At 52.3% G+C, this 17930-nt stretch overlaps 1 protein-coding gene across 1 annotated transcript; it reads right to left on the reverse strand.

The window, feature by feature from the left end:
- Positions 1-1639: 1639 nt before the first annotated feature.
- Positions 1640-14086, reverse strand: JUP (junction plakoglobin). The gene is made up of 14 exons (XM_006901638.1): positions 13881-14086; positions 12615-12874; positions 11438-11676; positions 10744-10945; positions 9381-9525; positions 9150-9253; positions 7650-7988; positions 4930-5085; positions 4517-4636; positions 3293-3443; positions 3055-3176; positions 2493-2532; positions 2071-2236; positions 1640-1819 (listed from the first exon to the last, which is right to left on the reverse strand). Exons 1-13 carry the CDS (start codon positions 14083-14085, stop codon positions 2085-2087), a joined length of 2235 nt encoding a protein of 744 aa, XP_006901700.1. The 5' UTR covers position 14086; the 3' UTR covers positions 1640-1819; positions 2071-2084.
- Positions 14087-17930: the final 3844 nt, after the last annotated feature.

Consider the following 17930-nt stretch of genomic DNA (forward strand, 5'->3'; position numbering starts at 1 on the left):
CGGGTGAAGTGACAGCTGTGCCGGGTGAAGTGACAGCTGTGCCGGGGATACCCTGAGACCCAGCCCGGCTGGGCAGGCAGCACAGGTAAACCCTGGAGTGCTCCCAGGTGATGCCTGTCTGAGCTGGATCCACAAGCAGGTGACCGCAGAGGGAACAGCACAAAGGAAGAGCAGAGGATGCTGGGTGTGCCAGGTGGATCCTGAGAGCAGAGGAGGCAGGCAGCTTGGGGCAGCCCGGCGGGTGGCCTCAGGCCATGGGGTGGGGTCGTGACACAGGAGCTTTGTGCATACATGAGTCAAATAAGCATTGTGGCATGATGGCCCTGTGGAGGGGTGAGAGGCCAGCAAAGGAGGCAGCTTGTTAGAACAAGGCCTGGGGTCTCTGAAGAGGTGACTCTCCCTTCACCCCTCTTCACTCATCTCTTCACCCCTCCCAACCGTCTAAGAGTCTAAGTTTGCTGCTGTTGTTAAATGCTGTGGAATCTACAACTTCTAGCGACTGTATGAACAGTGGATCGTGGATCTGAACCCGACCCTATCCCGTGCCATCCTGACCGTCTCTGACATACTCAAGGCCACCGTTACAGCCACTGTGTCCGTCCATCTTTTCCTTTGCTGACCCCCCACCTTTGAGTTGAGATGTCTGAGGAGAGTGCTAAATATCCTATGGACTGCCAGAAAGAACTATGTTTCTGAGAAGGTGTAGCCAGGGTGCTCCTTGAAGGCAACAACAGTGTAAAGTCATCTCACATACTTTGGGCATATTGTTGGAAAAGGACATCGTGCGTGGAGTGGTGAGGGTTCTAAGCTAGGGTCCTGTAAAGATAGATTCAATCAAACTAATGCCTGCTCCTCAAACACTGGTTTCTCCCAACACTCCTCTCCTGCCCTCTGGATCAGATCACGTGTGCTCGCTCTCTCTCTCTCTCACACACACACACACACACACACACGCTCTGCAACTCCTCACTGGGGAGCTACGGGAACCAACCCCCTCGCCTCTCTTACCCCACTCGCTTAAACAGCTTTCATTATATCTGTGTGTTATTTTTATTTTCCTTGCTTTGGTCTATACAAAAAACCAATAACCAAAAACATAAAGCGATAATAATAAAACTCTTCAGTGGGACCTCCCCCAGCCCTCCCTTCCATGTGCAAGAGGTGGCAGGGGAGTTCGGAACAGGAAGGGGGGGGAAGCCCCTAACCACGTCGCACACCAGAGGGTTCAGTCAGCCAAGAGCACTTCTGGGGTTAGCCAGGGCAGTCGTGTGGGGTGGGGGGTGTGTGAGGAAGCTGCTCCCCAGAGCTCCCCAGGAGGGGCCACAGCCAATTTAGTGCCTGGAGAGAGAAGCAGGCAGTGTCCCAACCGTGGGGACTTGATATCTCCTCTCTATCTTCCCTGAATTTTTCAAAAGATGCTTTGGATTTAGGGGTTCAGGCCTTGAACCCATGACCTGGATGGAGACTCAGGGCAGTTGGTCAGGTAGAGTCCAATAAGATTAGATCAGAAAAGGAGCCCACGACCTGCAGGGCCCAGAGGCTGAGCCACACAGGCCAGGGGCCTGCTGGGTGAGGAACAGTGGGTGACTTGTCGTAAAGCTTCAGTGACCGGGGCCACAAGGAGGAAGAGCTGCCAGACCCCAGGGTCCACAGCTCAGGACAGAAAAGTAGGAGCAGATCACCATCCCAAAAAAGACCCTGCACAGGGGAGCCTCGGGGGGCACAGAGTCGGCAGGAAGACTCGCCACTGCCTCTGCTCAGGCGCGGTCCTGTCAGGCCCCATCGCCTGCACCTGAGGCACTCAGATGAGGAACTGCACCTGCAGGGGGGCGGGGGATAGATGGACAGAGGGTCAGGGGCTCACGCCACTCCACATCACCCAGCCACCACCCACTGCAGGTGCTGGGCCTCTTCCCAGAGACCAGACGGAGCAAAGAGGCCAGCGTGAGGTTGCACGGGGCATGTGTTCTCCATGCAGAAGCTCAGTCCCCGGGAAGGCCTCCAGGAAAAGGGCTTCAGGAATTCCAGAGGGAAGGGAAGGGGGTGGTTTAGGGAACAAACGTGCCGTACTGGGGTCAAGGCGGCTAGGCCAGCATGTGGTCCGTGGTGGGGTAGGGGGGCCTGAGGCCGTCGCTGTAGGTGTCGATGGGATAGTCCCCGTCCATGTCCATGTGCATCTCCAGGGGGTCCAGGGGCACATCGCTCGAGTACATGGGGCGGTAGGTGGCATCCATATCTAGGGAGGTGAAGGGGGCTCCATGCAGGGGTCTGCAGGGCACCCTCTGCGAGGGGGTCTGGACAGCCCTCTGCACCCCTTCTACCTCTGCTCAAGCTCAGTGGGTCTGATCCTCCCCCAGTTCCCACAGACCAGACTTGGGTACCCACGGGTCCTCCAGAGTGGCTTCCACGGTCCTCTGGCAGTGAGGACACAGCATCTGTCCCTCCCTCACACCCACACAGCCCTGCTGAGTTCCCTGGGCTGGCACGCTTACCATCTGCATACGGTTCGTTGATGGGGATCATGCTCTGGGCCTGAGAATGGAGAGCAGTAATGTGGGGGTGAGGGAGTGGAAAATACAGCCCCGGTCAGGGCAGCGAGAGTGCTTCTCAAAAGGGGGCAGAGCAAAAGCAAAGCTCCCTCCAGGGCTGACAAAGTGGGGTCACCTGATAAACAGAGGTGGAGGGTCTCACCAGCCATGCTTAGGGAGTGACCCAGAGAATGGTGGAAGGGAGAGGACTCAAGAAGGGGTACAGGGAGGTACCCCCCACCCAGGATTAGGGCCACTGCTTGCCTACAGAGGCCTTAATGCGAATGAAAAAAGCCTTTTATACAAATGCAGAAAATGAAATGGTCAGTTTTGTAAAAAAAAAAAAAGATGTTGCATGATTCAATTTAGTACTTCTGCTGGAAAATTCGTAAAATAATCCCATTATAAAACAAAAATCTACAAGTTGCCCTCATGGCAGGAGTCCCTCTAAATGTTCAGTGTGACTTTGTGCAGTGTGCCGCCTGGCCTGCACAACCGTACCCTGCCACCCAGCCAGGATACTCACAGCCTCCCAGGCAGCTGGGTCATGCTTGAAGAGAGAGTTGGTGAGCTCCACAGACACGCGCTTGCGGTAGTCTGGGTTCTTGTCCTCGGAGATGCGGAACAGGACAGCAGCTGCGTAAGTGGCTAAGCAGAGAGAGGCCAGAAGAGGCCAAGTCAGGCGCCTGCCTCTCCCTCAGGCTGGGGGGAACCAGGCCCAGGCTCCTCGCCCCACTCCCCCTCTCTGCACAGGCCCTCCTCACCTGTGCCCTCGTTCCGGGAGTGCAGCAGCTCCATGAGTGGCGCAGAGGCCCCCTCAGCATCGATGGCGTCGGCTGCCTCCTTGTCCTGGGCCAGCTCGCACAGCACCCCTGCAGCCACACGCTGAATGTTCTCCACGGAGGAGTACAGGAGCTGGGGAGGGGCACAGGGTGGGCAGGGGGCAGGGGAGGGTTAGGCAGGCCAGGCAGCACAGCCCTGGTCCTGCCCATCTCAGCCTCCCTGTCCCAGATCTAACACAGGCTCACTCACACAGGCAAATGTGAAAGGCCCAAGAATGGGATAAAACAAAAAAAACAGATTCATCACTCCCAAGTCCCACATGGCCTGTGACCATGTTGACCTATTTCCACTGCGTTTTTATCATAGTCCACTTGCGGCATATAAAAGGGAAAACTTCCAAATCCAAAAATATTCGTCTTAAATATCACTGTTATGTGACCACTCGACATGATGTAAGTAGCACTGCAGTCATTAGCTCAGGACATGCTTTTATGTCTGTATTTTAAATTGTTTCAAATGATTTCAGAAAGAGAGAGTCCAAAACTTGAGTAACCTGGTCAATGTGTAGGAATACTTAACGGCTCATTACTCACATTACAGAGCTGCCTTCCCACTGGCCTCACACCAGTGGTGCTTGAGACCCCTGAACTGTCCCATCTTACTGGGACGGGGTAGCTCATATTTACCCCTCCCTTGACAGCTTGACAGTGGAAAATGGGCAGAGGAGTGTGTGTAAGCTTCATTTCTTTACACTCGGGGGCTGAACCCTATTTGCCGAGAGAGCCACCTGGGAATGGCTGTTTGTTCCCTGTTTAACTCGGGCTCTTGAAAAATCAAGTTCTTTTATACGAAGGGTATTAAACCCCTGTCTGTCCTTACACTTGCTGTCTTGACATTTTCGTCTTCTGTTTGGATTTCCTGTTTCTGTGACTCCTAGATGGTTTTTATATGTATGGGACTGACTCTCACGTTCTCTTGTCCTTATGAACTCTCTCTTGCTTTTAAGCTGGTAAAGCCATTTCCGACCTGGGCTTTGCTAATGTTCTCTCCTGGGTTAGTCACTTGCTTCTAAACTCTTCTTTGACTCCTTGATGCTTGGCCCAGACCCCAGTTCTCAGGGACCAAAGTTCTTAATCTTTTATCCTCAGCTGGCAGTGAGGAGAAGTGGAGGTTTTAGGGACCTCTCCCACCCATCCCAGACTCACCTGCACAAACAGGGGGATGGTGTTGAGTCGGAAGATCTCCATGCGGTTCATGGGGTCGCGGGCGAGGATGTGCAGGGCCCCAGTGCAGCCCTCCACAATCTCCTCCATTCTCACACCGTCCTACAGTCCGAGGAGCAACGGGCATGGGACAGGGGGCCTCTGCACGTGGCCACAACCTCCCCATGGCACCCTGAGCAGCTTCACTGCTCCTTGGCGTTGGCATCAACCAGCTCTCCCCCACACACACATGCACACGTGTGGGCACGTGTACGTGCACAGACACACAGGTAATATGAATGAGTGCTCACACACGTGTGCACGCATGCCCAGCCATGCACACACTCATGCTCATCTGCCCAGGGGACACGTGGTTCCTGAGGGATGGCTGTTACGGCTCCCACCTGCTCACGTACCGTGTATGGCTGCTGTGTGCCCGCAGCCACATGGCGCTGGGCATCCTGGTGAGCCTTGACCAGCAGCTGGACGAGGCGGGGGATGACCGCTGCCTCCTGCAGTGGGGCATGGTTGGCTGGGCACAGGGCCAGATTCCTGATCAGGCCAATGGTTGCCTGGCAGAGAAAGAGCAGTGGTGAGGGGCATTTCTTGAGCATTTAGAAGACCCCACTTTCCCAGCATCCATCATCTCCTCTTTCCTCTGCCTCTTCTGTCCACCAGGCCTGACACATACATGCTAGGTTTCCAGAATGAGACCACCCTAGCCAAGTCCCTTATTCCACGGGATCTATGGGGCTTCATATCTAACTCTAATAAACAGAAAGAAAACAAAACCATTGCCAGCAAATCGATTCCAACTTCTGGAACTCCATCTGTCACAGAGTAGAACTCTTCCAAAGACTTTACCTGACTATAATCTTAACAAGAAGCAGAGCACCCAGCCTTTCTTCCTCAGTACTTCTGGGTGGATTTGAACCATCAATCTTTAGGTGAGGAGTTAAGCACAAACCATTTGTGCCACTTAGGAGCCTTCTAATTTTAATAGCCACTGCCATCGAGTTGATGCCAACTCACCGCGACCCTACAGGATGGAGCAGAACTGCCCCGTAGGCTTTGAAAGACTATAACTCTTTACAGAAGTGCTGTGCCCCATCCTTCTCCCCTGAGGTAGCTGATGGGTTCAAACCATTGACCTTTAGATTAGCAGCGGGATGCTTTACCCACAGTGTTACCAGAGCCTCTTCTAATTCTAATACTCACTGAAAACAATACCACCAGGCTTCCCCTGCCCAGGAGAGAAAGATGGTGTGTCTTCCCTCTCCCTCTCAAGTGCCTCCTGTGAAGAAGGCGCTACCCACTTTGTGCCCAGTATCTGCATTACTCTCGGTCTCTTAAGAACCCCCTCTGTGAGTTCTAGCAGGACACCCAGTGGCTGGATTGACAGTCATGTCTCCTGGCCTCTTTGCTTCTAGATGTGGCTAGATAACCAGGCTCTACGGTGGGCACCAAGGTGGTGTGTCCCACTTCCTGGCTGCTGCTAGCGCTCCCCACTTCTCTGGGCCTGGAACACACCTGTGGGTACGATGAGACAGTTGAACCTGCAACTGGAGCTTTAAGCACAAAAACATACCCCGTGGGCCAGTGGCTTTACCCAGGACCCCCAGTTTCATGAGAAGCCTGAGGGACTTTGGTGAGTTTTAAACCTGGAGTTCTGGAGGATGGCAGAGGACAAGATAGGAGGAATCTGGGTCTCTAGAGCAGAGCCATCAAGGTCCAAACCATCACAGAGTAAAATAAAATTTATCTCATGTGAGTTGTATATTTTAGGGTGTCTTTAGCAAGGGGCCCTGGTGGTGCAGCAGCTCAGCATCACCCAGCTGCTTCAAGAGAGAAGGATGTGATGTCAGCGTCCATAAAGATGACAGCCCTGGACACTCCATGGGGCAGATCCACTCTGTCTTATAAGGTTGCTACATTGGAACCAACTCCACGTCGAAGGGTTTGCTTTGGGTTGGGTTTGTCATAGTAGGGCCTCGGGGTGATGGAAACCATTATTGTACTTGGCTGGTAACCAGAGGTTAGTGGTTCAAGTCCATACACAGGTGCCTGGGAAGGCCTGGCAATCTACTTCTGAAAATGCAGTCATTGAAAATCCCAAGGAGCTGGCTCCGCCGCACTGGTGGGAAATGTCTGCCTTGTGCATTATGCTCTTTTCAGAACTATCTGTGGAGGATCAAAGTGACAGCAGCAGCTTGAAATATTAGATAGGAAGTGAGAATTGCAGGGAGGAGGTGGGAAAAGTGTGGTTACATTGTGGATATTGCGATTAATGTTATAAAACAAAATGTGCATGAATAACTCAGAACTCAAACTCACTGCCTTTGAGTCAGTTCTGACTCACCGCACCCCTCCACCGGGCTCCCTAGGCTGGAAATCCCAAACGGAAGAGCGTGCCCGTCTTTCTCCTGAGAAGCTGCTGGAAGATTGAGCTCGCTAGGGAGGGTGCCGCCAGATCTCCCCGGTGTGGGAATGGTTGAATGAAAAACCAATTCACTTGTGATTTTCATTCAAATCATAATTAAAAAAAGAAATAAAACATTTTTAAAAGAGAAAGAGTAGATAGGAGCCTCAGGGGGCAGTGAGCTTATGTTAAGGAGAGAGGAATAATTCAGAAACGTAGGAAGAGAATGATCATTTAACTGGAAGTATGTCATCCAAGTCACTGCACTGTATATAGTAAGTGGTGTATGTTTCACTGCGTGTGTTCTCAGCAGCAATAACAAAATAAATTAAAAGCAAACAGCCCCGCAGAGTACAGTTCTACCCTGACACACGCTGAGGGTTGGAACTGACGAGTTGACTCAGTAACAACTAGCTCAGTTTGGCTTTATTATAGCAGCTTTGTCTGTAGCAATACAGCACCGAAGGGTGCTCTGGTGGCCAACTGGCAAGAAAGTTGCACTGTCAACCCGAAAGCAGGCAGTTCGAATCCACCAGCTGCTATGCAAGTGAAAGATGGGCAATCTCCTCCTGCATGATTTACAGCCTCAGAAAACCCGCTAGAGAGTCGGCTACGAGTCACTTCCTACTTGACAACACGTAACAACATCCAGTGCCTAACCTGGACACAGGGCAGCCCTTCCCTCACTCAGCGTCCACCCACAGCAGCAGCCGGTACCTTGACCAGTGGCCATTGGTTGGGCTGGTTGAGCAGCTTGACGATGGCTGGGATGCCATAGTTGAGGCGCACGGAGTTCTGGGCCATCTCAGCCTCGGGGTGGCGGCTGGTGAGGTGGCGCAGGGCGCAGACAGCCGGCTCGGTGATGTCGTCCTTGTCGCCAGCGCGCAGGATGGCGTGGATGAGCGCCTCCACCCCGCTGTTCTGCGTCACCAGCGTCTTGTTCTTGCTGTTGTTGCAGGTCAGGTTGGAGAGCGTGCCTGTGGCGCAGGTGAGGACGTTGACGTCGTCCACACTCAGCTGGTTCACCAGAATCTTCAGGACACTCTCCAGGCCCTCCTGAGGGTTGGAGAAGGTGGTGGAGAGTGAGGGAGGCTCCAGGCTCCAGGAAGCCTTCCCCGTATGTCCCAGGAAGAGAGGCAGGTGAAAAGGACTCAAGTCCAGCCTCGGTGGATACCTGCTACCTAGTTCACGTCAGGAGCTGAGCTGAGAACATTTCCGTAATTCTGCTGACACCTCTGAGGGGGTTTTACCAGCCTTCCGTGGCCCAGAGAGGTTGAGGGATTTGTCCACAAACTGTAACTAGTGGGCTGAATTTGAACTCAGGCCTGGTTCTAATCACAATCTTTCTTTCATCTCATCCCACCTCTTCTCTGGGTGTTCAGCTTTAAGCTGAATGCTGCCCAGACCAAGGAGACATTTAGGCCAGGAGGAAACTGTAGACAAGGCCACAAACTTCAGTGGCCTGACTGACCAGTTGGCTGACCAACTTTCACACACTGTCGCCCTGAGTTTGGGGAGGGGTGCTCACTGCTGCCCCCTAATGGTCCTCATGCTGCATCCACGTGCAGGAAACCTCTTAGGCCCAGGAGCTCACCTCTCAGCTGGGATTAGCCATGTGGGCTTGTGGAAGAGAAAGACCTAGACCTTTGGAGATAGATGGGCTTGGATTCAAATTCCAGTTCTACCAGTTACTTCACTCTCTGCACCTCAGTTTCTGCACTTGAATAATGGGCTCCCACCTGCCGCCTCAGTCCATGAGTGCATTCAGAGTGCCAGCACATAGTAGGTGCTCCATGCATGGGTCATTTATGGACAGGGAAGGGGCTCACAAGAACAGTGATCTGGTCAAAAGGAGGAGCCAAGGAACTGGCTGTTACACTGTTCTGAATTTGTGTTTCTGCCTGCTAGCGAGCACTTTGAGGCTGTTGCATAGCAACCCCAGGGTTCCGGTAAAGCCACTCCTCTGACACTGTCAGAGCCCCAGTTTTAAAACATCAACTCCCTTTGTCTTCTCTTCCCTATCCCCTAAGGGGACTGGGTCCTTAGACTAAAGGGATGAGGGTTTTCAGGGTATTTTTGACCTCAGACATAAAGGAGGAAAATGGAGGCCCCAGGCTTCCCCAGCTGTGTAAGCCAGACTTCCCAACCAGCTGGAACAGGGTGTGATGCAAGGGGGAGGGGTCCCATGCCCACCTTAGTCCCTCCCTTCTCCCTCACCTGCTTGGTGGCCACATCCGAGAGGTTACGCAGGGTCCAGAGGCAGTTCTGCACAAGACGGGGACTGTTGCTTGTCAGGTGCTTGCCCAGAGCCTGCATGCCACCTAGGGCAGGAGTCGGGGGCCACGTTAGTCACAGAGGTACAGGGGTGACTGAGGCTGACAGCTGGGTGGACGCTCCACCCCAGCCCTCCTGGCCACACAGGCCACCCTCACAGGCTCTAACACTCACCAGCCTCCACGATGGCAGGCTTATTGCTGGGACACACCGACAGCACCTTGAGCACGCGGCTGGTGGTCCAGAGCAGCTTCTCATAACTATAGTTGCGCATGATCTGCACCAGTGCCTGGGGTCCCCCATTGGCCAGGATGATCAGCTGTTGGGAGAAGAGGATGAGAAGGAGTGTGAGGCAGACAAAGAATTAAGGAAGAAAGTAAAGAGGTTGGCAGAGCTATCATTACTGAGCTTCAGCTAAAACCTGTTTAGCTTTTATGCCTATTAAACAAGACAAAATTCTGAAAACAGGATAATACCCAAAGCTGGCAAGGATGTGGTAAAACTGTTCATACCCATTGCTGTCAGTAGCACTGTAAATGAGAACAATAATTTTTGGAAAGCCATGTAGGTAAAAGCCTAGAAATATTTTTAAGAGACTGACTTTGTGGGTAGATAGTCATGGGTTCAAATCCTATATCTGCCATTTACTAGCTGTGATCATAGACCATGTGCCTGACTGATGAAAACAGGCCAGGGAAACTTCTTTGGGGGAAAACTGCGTGCCCAAAGATGTTCATTATATAGCATTTCTGTATAATGGGGGGCAATCTAGAACAATTTACTGCCTTGCCTCAGAATAAAGTTTGGAGTCTCCAGAAAATGAAATGCTATTTGGACATTACAGTGGGTGGTTTTGAAAACAGTACAGCAAAAATATAATGAAATTTCCTCTTAGTATCATATAATACCAGGTAGCTCTAATGACGTAGTCCACAGGGAATTTCACTGCTAACCCAAAGGTCATGCCTCTCAGGTGGTTCAAATCCACCAGATTCTACAGGTGGTTCCACAGGAGGATAGGCAATCTCTAGACGTCAGTTCCAATGAAGTGTCAGAGAACTGATCACATAATAAAAATATCATCCTAAAAAGAAAAAATATATACATACACATACACACACATACTCGCCCCCTAAGGATCCCTGGTAGTGCAATGTGTAATATATTGGGCTGCTAACTGAAGAGGCAGCAGTTTTATTTCACAGGCTGTTCCTCAGAGGAAAGATGGGAAGTCTCCTCCCATAACGATTTACAGCCTCAGAAACCTGAAGCTGTGAGTCAGAACCGCTGAATGGCATTGGGTCACTATGGCGACAGCTATGCGTCTAACTATGCTCAAAGACCAGCACTGGAGGACGCGTGCAGAAAGGACAGCAGTGTTTGTGTGAGGGAGGTGTGGCATTCGGGGAGATGCTGAAGCATATCCGTCTGTATTTCACATGTATTACCCTCAAAGGAGTGAAGGGCGGGGCACCGAGGCTGCGGTGGAAGGGACAGCGGCAGGCTTTGGGTCTGGGGTGGGGTGAGGGGGTCCCACCTTGCTCTCCTGGTTGCCATAGGCCAGCAGCTGCAGGCAATCTGTGGTGATGGCCAGGAACTTGGGGTTGTTCTTGTTGAGCAGGGGTACCATCTTCTGCAGCCCGTCTGCCAGGCGCACTGCCATCTTGGCACCTTCCTGGTAGAGCAGCAGGTTGTGCAGGGTGGTGATGGCATAGAAGAGGACCGACTCCACGGGGGAGCTGGGGTGGCAGGTGGGGAATTGGTATGAGGTAAGCCCCAGGGGTCTGACAGAAACGTAGGCCTCAGGAAGCCTCCCCAGTATCAGCAGCCCCATGGAGGTATCCCTGTAGTGAAACCCTGTTCTCCTTTGAGCATAGCCCCAGTCAGCAGGACCACATGGCATCTTTGCCTCCCCCTCCACCAGGACTCCAGTGCGGGACCTCTCAACATCCATCCCCACTGAGCCACCGCTGTGTGGAAGGCTTCCACCGCTGAGGTCCTGCATGAAGTTCATTGAAAATCCAAGTTCTCTATAAACTTTTCTCAATTAAAAAAAGAAATTCATTGAAATCTCCAAACTCCAAACCTGGTAAGGGAGATGGAGGAGAGAGGCCAGTCTCCACACTGGACTTTCTACCTGTTGTTCCCTCTGCCTAGAACACTTTCCCTTCACCTGCAGCTGTCTTGGAAAAGTCAGACACATGGGCTCAGTAGGAAGGAGTCACAGGCACCTGAGCATGCGGACCAGGGCAGGGATGCCGCCCGACTTGAAGATGGCTAGCAGCCCCTCGCGGTGGTGGGACAGGTTGTGCAGGATGCTGGTGGTGCAGCGGGCCGTGTCCAGGTCGCTGGTGTTCTGCATGGTGCGGACCACGGCCGCCACCAGCTGGGGTGAGCCCATCAGGGCCCTCCGCGATGCCTCCTTCTTGGACAGTTGGTTCACAATCATGGCTGCTTTGGTCACCACCACCTGCAGGATGGGGGTGGGGGGGAAAGGGGCAGGGGAATGTGAGTGGGTGGGCCAGGTCAGGCTGCCCCTGTGAGGAAGAGGAGCAGGCAGATTTACTTTAAAAGTTCAGACATGGCGAGCTCTGGTGGCCTAGTGGCAAGAAGGTGTACTGCAATCCCAGAGGTGAACGGTTCAAATCCACCAGATGCTCTGCTGGAGAAGGAGGAACAATCTCCTCCTTTACCAGTCAGATCTGATTTGATGGTAAACACACACACACACACACACACACACACACACACACACACACACTAAAATAAAAGTTTAAAAAAAAGTTCAATCCCAGAGGTGTGCGGTTCAAATCCACCAGATGCTTTGCTGGAGAAGGAGGAACCATCTCCTCCTGTACCAGTCAAATCTGATTTGACGGTACACACACACACAAATAATAAAAATTTTAAAAAATAAATAAATTTTTAAAAAAAGTTCAGACATGGCAAGCTCTGGTAGCCTAATGGCAAGAAGCTGTACTGCAATCCCAGAGGTGTGTGGTTTGAATCCACCAGGTGCTCTGCTGGAGAAGGAGGGAAAATCTCCTCCTGTACCATCAGATCCAATTTGACGGTACACTCACACACAAAAATAATAAAATTTTTTTTAGGGGAGCTCTGGTGGCCTAGTGGCAAGGAGCTGCAACTACAATCCCAGAGACGCACGGTTCAAATCCACCAGATGCTCTCCTGGGGAAGGAGGGACAATCTCCTCTACCAGTCAGATCTGATTTGCCAGTACACTCCCACAAAAGTAATAAAATAAAAAAATATTTTAAAAAAATATTTTTTTAAAAAGAAAAGTTCAGACAGACTTAAGTCAGACTGTCCTCCCTCTGCTCCAGGTAGACCCTTCCCTTCAGGACGTCTGATCTCACCGTCCCTGCCCTGCCCGCGCCCCTCACGCACCGGGTCCTCATCGTTAAGCAGTTTGGTGAGCTCGGGCAGGGCCCGCGTGGCCAGCTCGGCGTCATCCTGGTAGTTGATGAGGTGCACAATGGCCGACTTGAGAAGCTGGGATGGCTCAGCCAGCCGCTGCAGGTTGGTGGTCTGCCCCTCCACCTGGGTGGCCAGCAGCAGGGAGCTGTCCTCGCCACTCACGCCAGGACACATGGCCTCCCGCACCCGCTTGGCTCTGGCCGTCGTGGACATCTGGTATTCCAGGTCACCTGAGGGCCAATGGGGCAGGGACTGAGCTGCAGGAGGTGAGCAGGGACAGGGGACACAGACAGCGGCCTCCTACCCCCAAAGCCTCAGTGCATCACACACTCCAGGGTCTGCCCCTAACCCATCCCCTTGAAGTGGTTCACTGCCTCAGTTATTTAATCCATAAAATGGGAGCTCTTCTTTCCAAACATGCAAAATTTATATGAGAATTTAATTTCTCTAAAAGATTCACGTTCCCACTACATATAATAAACACATCTATAACTATTACCAATAGAAATAAGTAACATCTTTGAACACTTAGGATGTGCTTAGGGGTGAATTAAGTGCTTTCCTATCTCCCCTCCTTTAATCCTCACAAGTCTACCCAGGTAAGTACTATTATCTCCATTTTATAGATTAGAAAACTGAGGCATAGCAAGTTGCTTGAGGTTTTTCTTTAAAGCCCAATGTGGGGGCTGAAGCCAGGCAGTCTGACTCCAGAGCCCAAACCCATGCTCTTAACCATCAGGTAGACAACCAAGGTCTCTTTCAACCCTGAAATTTCATTATTCTAATTATACTCTCATCACCAGCAACTCTTCCATTATATAGGATGACAAATAGAGGCCCAGAGAGACAGCTCGTATGATATGGTAGATTGACAGGAAGGTCAGAACAGAAAACAGGGAGTGGCTTAAACGTCAGTATGGCCCTCCGGGCCCCATCTCTTGGGTGGGCCTAGGATTTCCACAAATAGATGCCCTAGCAGCTACGCCAGCGGCCTCTCAGTGGAGGAAAGCAGAGGGTCCACCTTCTAATTATGCAGAAAGAAGACATCTCTCCACAGCTTTCACACCTGTACTTCCAGCTGCCACCATAACACCTGGCCCTGCCAAGCCAAGGAACGTCTGTCCTCTGGCAGTAAGAAGGCCCCCTCAGAATAGAAGCTCCCTAATCGGCCTCCTCTTCCCCTGCCTTCCCTCTGCAGGTTTGCTGCCCCTTGGAAGTGACCCCAGAAGTCCTGACCTTGATTCTGGGGCACCTGGGTGTAGGTGGTGGTCTTCTTGAGCGTGTACTGGCGCCCACAGGCATCTTCCTCCTCCATGAGGCCCTTGCTGCTGACAGAGGGCACACAGGTGTTGGCACCTGAATGGATGCCCGAGTCATAGGTGTATGTCTGCTGCCACTCGGTCACCTTGATAGGCTGTTCAATCAGGTTCATCACTTCCATCGTGGCTGCTGGGGACACAAGGGAGAAGCAGAAAGTCAGCTGACCCCGGGCCTGGCACTCCAACACCTGGCCCAGCCCCAGCTCCTCCACCCAGGCCCTGCCCAGCCTCCCCTCCTTCCACCAAGCTGGGAGAAAAAAATCAGAGAGGCCCCAAGGGCCCCAGTGGCCTGTTGAGGGGAAAGAGGAGAGGACAGAAAGGCCCAGGCCTGGGAAGGGCTGCTGTGACAGACACCTGGGTGTGGAAAAGAGCCCAGGCATGAGAAGGCCCCTGGGCCAGTGTCACTGATTCCCACCCAGGGTGGGGTGAGCTGCAGGGGTGGGGCTGTAAGGGACCAAATGCCCCTCCTCAGCCTGAGTTCACTCACCTCCTTGCCACACCCAACACTCCCAGGCCCAGGAGGAGTCACATAGGCCTCCAGAAGCTTCTGGGATTGCATGAGCCCACCCCCACCCACGGGGCTCTCTGAGCAAAGCTGCGGAGGAGGCAGCCCAGGTACTGCAGCCATTGGACAGGAACTTGGGCGGGGCAGGGAAGCGGTCAGACAGGTTTCTCTGGGGAGTCTGGGAGGCTGCGGGTGTCCCAGGCTCCTATGAGACTCCAGACTTTTGCTTTCCCCAGATGAGGCAGGATCACAAGTGACCCTAGAAGACCAGGCTCCAAGGCCTTCTCTTCTCCCAACACAGGGGACAAAAGCCTTTTCCACAGACCAGTTCAAATGTCAGCTCCTTCACATCTCTGCTCTAAGCCTCAGTGTTTGAATCTGTAAAATGGGCCAATACCATAGGGACTCAGCAGGATCCTAGCACCCTGTAGGTGGTCAAGGTTGGTCCCCTTCCCATTAGGTCTGTGTTTGACTCCATTGTCTTAGGAACTGACTCCCAGAGACCAGTGGCCTGGGAGGGGTAACAAGGAAGCTGAAACTCAATGGGCCTGCTCTGTGCTAGACCTTAAAAATGCCATCAGGCTCGCAAGTGAGGGTTAAAGTACATGCTGTGTTTGTCCGTTTACAAGTGCAGAAACTGAGGCTCCACCCAGTGAGGCAGCACAGCAGACAAGAGATAGAGATGGGACTGGGTACCAGGCGTGAGTCACGCTGACATCTACGGCTCTTGCACAACCTGGTGTGTCCTCAGAAAGCAAGGCTCCCACTCAGACCCCAGCTACCACGCCCTCCCCCACCCAGCACCCAAACCCTGCTGTGATGGAGGACCAGGTGAGGATGAGGGTGGGTGGCTGTGTAACCAAGCCCCACCCCAGGAACAAAGCACACCAAGGATAGGACAGTCCAGAGCCAGGGATGACGAATGGTCCTTCAGGTTTCAGGTCTCGCGCCTTTTATGGTGACTCTCAGGCCCTCCCCAGGCCAAGAGCACACCTGAAACAGGCAAAAGCAGGAGCCACCTAGGTTCCCAACTGCCTCCTCTCTCCTCCCGCCACCTCAGTGACTCAGAGTTTCAGGATGATAAACCTGACCCAGAACAGCAGGCAGAAGCTTTGGCTGCCAGATGTGTCCAAATGCTGACCAAGCATCCTCCAATGGTGACTGTCCCGGAAGGAGCCCCTGTACACCCCTTCCCCAGCTGCAAGTAGGTGGAGCGACCCAGGGAAGGAACCAAGAGGCTCAGAGAGGTCAGACTCCAGAAGACACTGCCCAGGACCCTCCTCTGTCCCTCAACCTTTCCTGCTGCAACGCTGAGGCCCAAGAGAGAATACAGGATGGTTGGGAGGGGCAAGGCTGTCACAGGAGCTGTCCCAGGGAAGAAAAAGTCAAAGGGGAAGACCCGAAGTCCAAATACTGGACAAAGAAGGAGAAACATTATCAGTAAATACAGTAGCATTAAGATTGTCCAGAGAGGCACGGAAAGTGAAACTTCATCTCACATACTTTGGGCATGTTGTCAGGAAGGGCCAGAGCTTAGAAAAAAGGTATCATGCTGGCAAAAATAGAGAGAAAGAGAGGGAGACCCTCAACAAGATGGATTGACACAGTGATTGTAACAACGGGCTTGTACATAGCAGAGGTGGCAAGGATGGTGTATGAGAGGCTGCTGGGAGTCTAGTCAGCTAGGTGGCAACTAATAAGGGTTCCCCAAAGGCAAAGTCAAGTCTTAACAGGGTCTTTACAGATGTAATCTCGCTAAGATGAGATCATACCAGATTCGGGTGGGCCCTAAATCCAGTGACAGATATCTTTATCTGAGAGGGATTTGATACAGAGGAAGAGACACACAGGGAAGCAGAGAGAGGAGTGACTGGCATGCAAAGGCACAGAAGCTGGAAGAGGCAAGGAAGGACCCTTCCAGAGCATTCAGAGGGGCCCCTCTGAGCACTTCTGGCTTCCAGAAATATGAGATGGTACAGGCTAGTAGTATTCTGTTACAGTAGCCCCAAAAAACAAATAAACCACCAAAAAAGTCCAGTGGTCACCCAGTCAACCTTGACTCATAGTGATCCTGTTTGTGTAAAGCTTTTCATTGGGTGATGTTTTGGAAATAAAAACACCAGCCTTCCTCCCGAGGTACCTGGGGGTGGATTTGAACGGCCAAACTTGATTAACAGCATATTAACTGACTGCACCACCCAGAGCCCCTGGGAAACAAAAACAATCTCTAAAATGCTACTTTGCTGGGTGGAGGGCTGAGATGATGCCTCAGTCACCTCAGGTCAGACCACGTGTCACCAGAAAATGGCCATCCCCAGTTGTCAGCTGGCCAACCCTGGGGCTTGTCAGGTGAGGCGCAGAGAACCAGAAGAGAGGGACTAGAGCTCACGGAGAGGTCTTTCCTCAGCCTTGTCCTTGCCACGCTGTCCAGCCCAGACCTGGAGCCAAGGGCTAGACAGCTGTCCAGGATGAGATAGACCCACACAGAGGTCAGAAGAGGCCATGAGGCAGGGGCCTGGTTGCCTTTATTAGCAAATGAATCTTATTCTTTCCATCCAGCCACCATGGCAGGCATCCTGTTATTTTCAGTGTCTAGGAGAGGACATGGGGTTGCAAGTGGAGAAAATGGCAAAGTTTCACTCAAATCCAAGTTGAGATCTCACAAGTTGGTCTCACAATGAGTTGCTCCTAAGGGCAGAGGGACCCCCTGGTGGTGAAAAGAGAGACTCAGCCAAACATCCCACTGCAGAGAATGAGAGGAGAGGGGCTGTGGGTGCATGTAAAAGGGTCTGGGTCCCATTCACCAAAGGGAAGAGGAAGCCACTGGGTGACCAGTGCTCAGAGCTGGGGATCTCAGGATCTAGAGTCTACTGTGCCACAACAGGAAGGGTGTCCCTGGGCAATCACTTCTGGTCTCTGGGCTTCATCTACAGAAAAGGCAGCCCAGGTGATCTTGGGTGTGTAAGGAACTTTAGGATCTAAAATTCTAAGACTAAGAAACCAAGATTCCCAAGACAGACAAGAGAAGATGAAGATGGATAGGGCTCGTAGAAAGGACATCACCCCCTAGAAGTCTTCCTGACTGAAGGATAATTGTGGGAAGCCCAATTTCATACTAAATATTTATAATAAACCAAATGCTATATCAAGAGTATTGAATGTTTCATGGACTGCCAAGAAAAGAAACAGATCCATCCTGGAGAGGGTTAAACCAGGCTACTCCTTGGAGGCAAGGATTCTGGGGCTCCATCTGACATACTTTGGACATGTTGTAAGGAGAGGGACATCATGCTTGGTAGGGTAGAGGGACAGCACAGGAGGGGAAGACCCTCTATGAGGTGGACTGATTCAGTGACTGGGGTAATTGGGATGGGTGTGTCAGAGGCAATGCGATTGGCACAGGATAGAGCAGGGTTTAGGGCTGTTGTATATAGGGTCGCTATGAGTCGCAAACGACTCAAC

Source organism: Elephantulus edwardii, unplaced genomic scaffold (genome assembly GCF_000299155.1).
Source record: "Elephantulus edwardii isolate Elephantulus edwardi_28Jun2011 unplaced genomic scaffold, EleEdw1.0 scaffold00340, whole genome shotgun sequence".
NCBI lineage: Eukaryota > Metazoa > Chordata > Mammalia > Macroscelidea > Macroscelididae > Elephantulus > Elephantulus edwardii.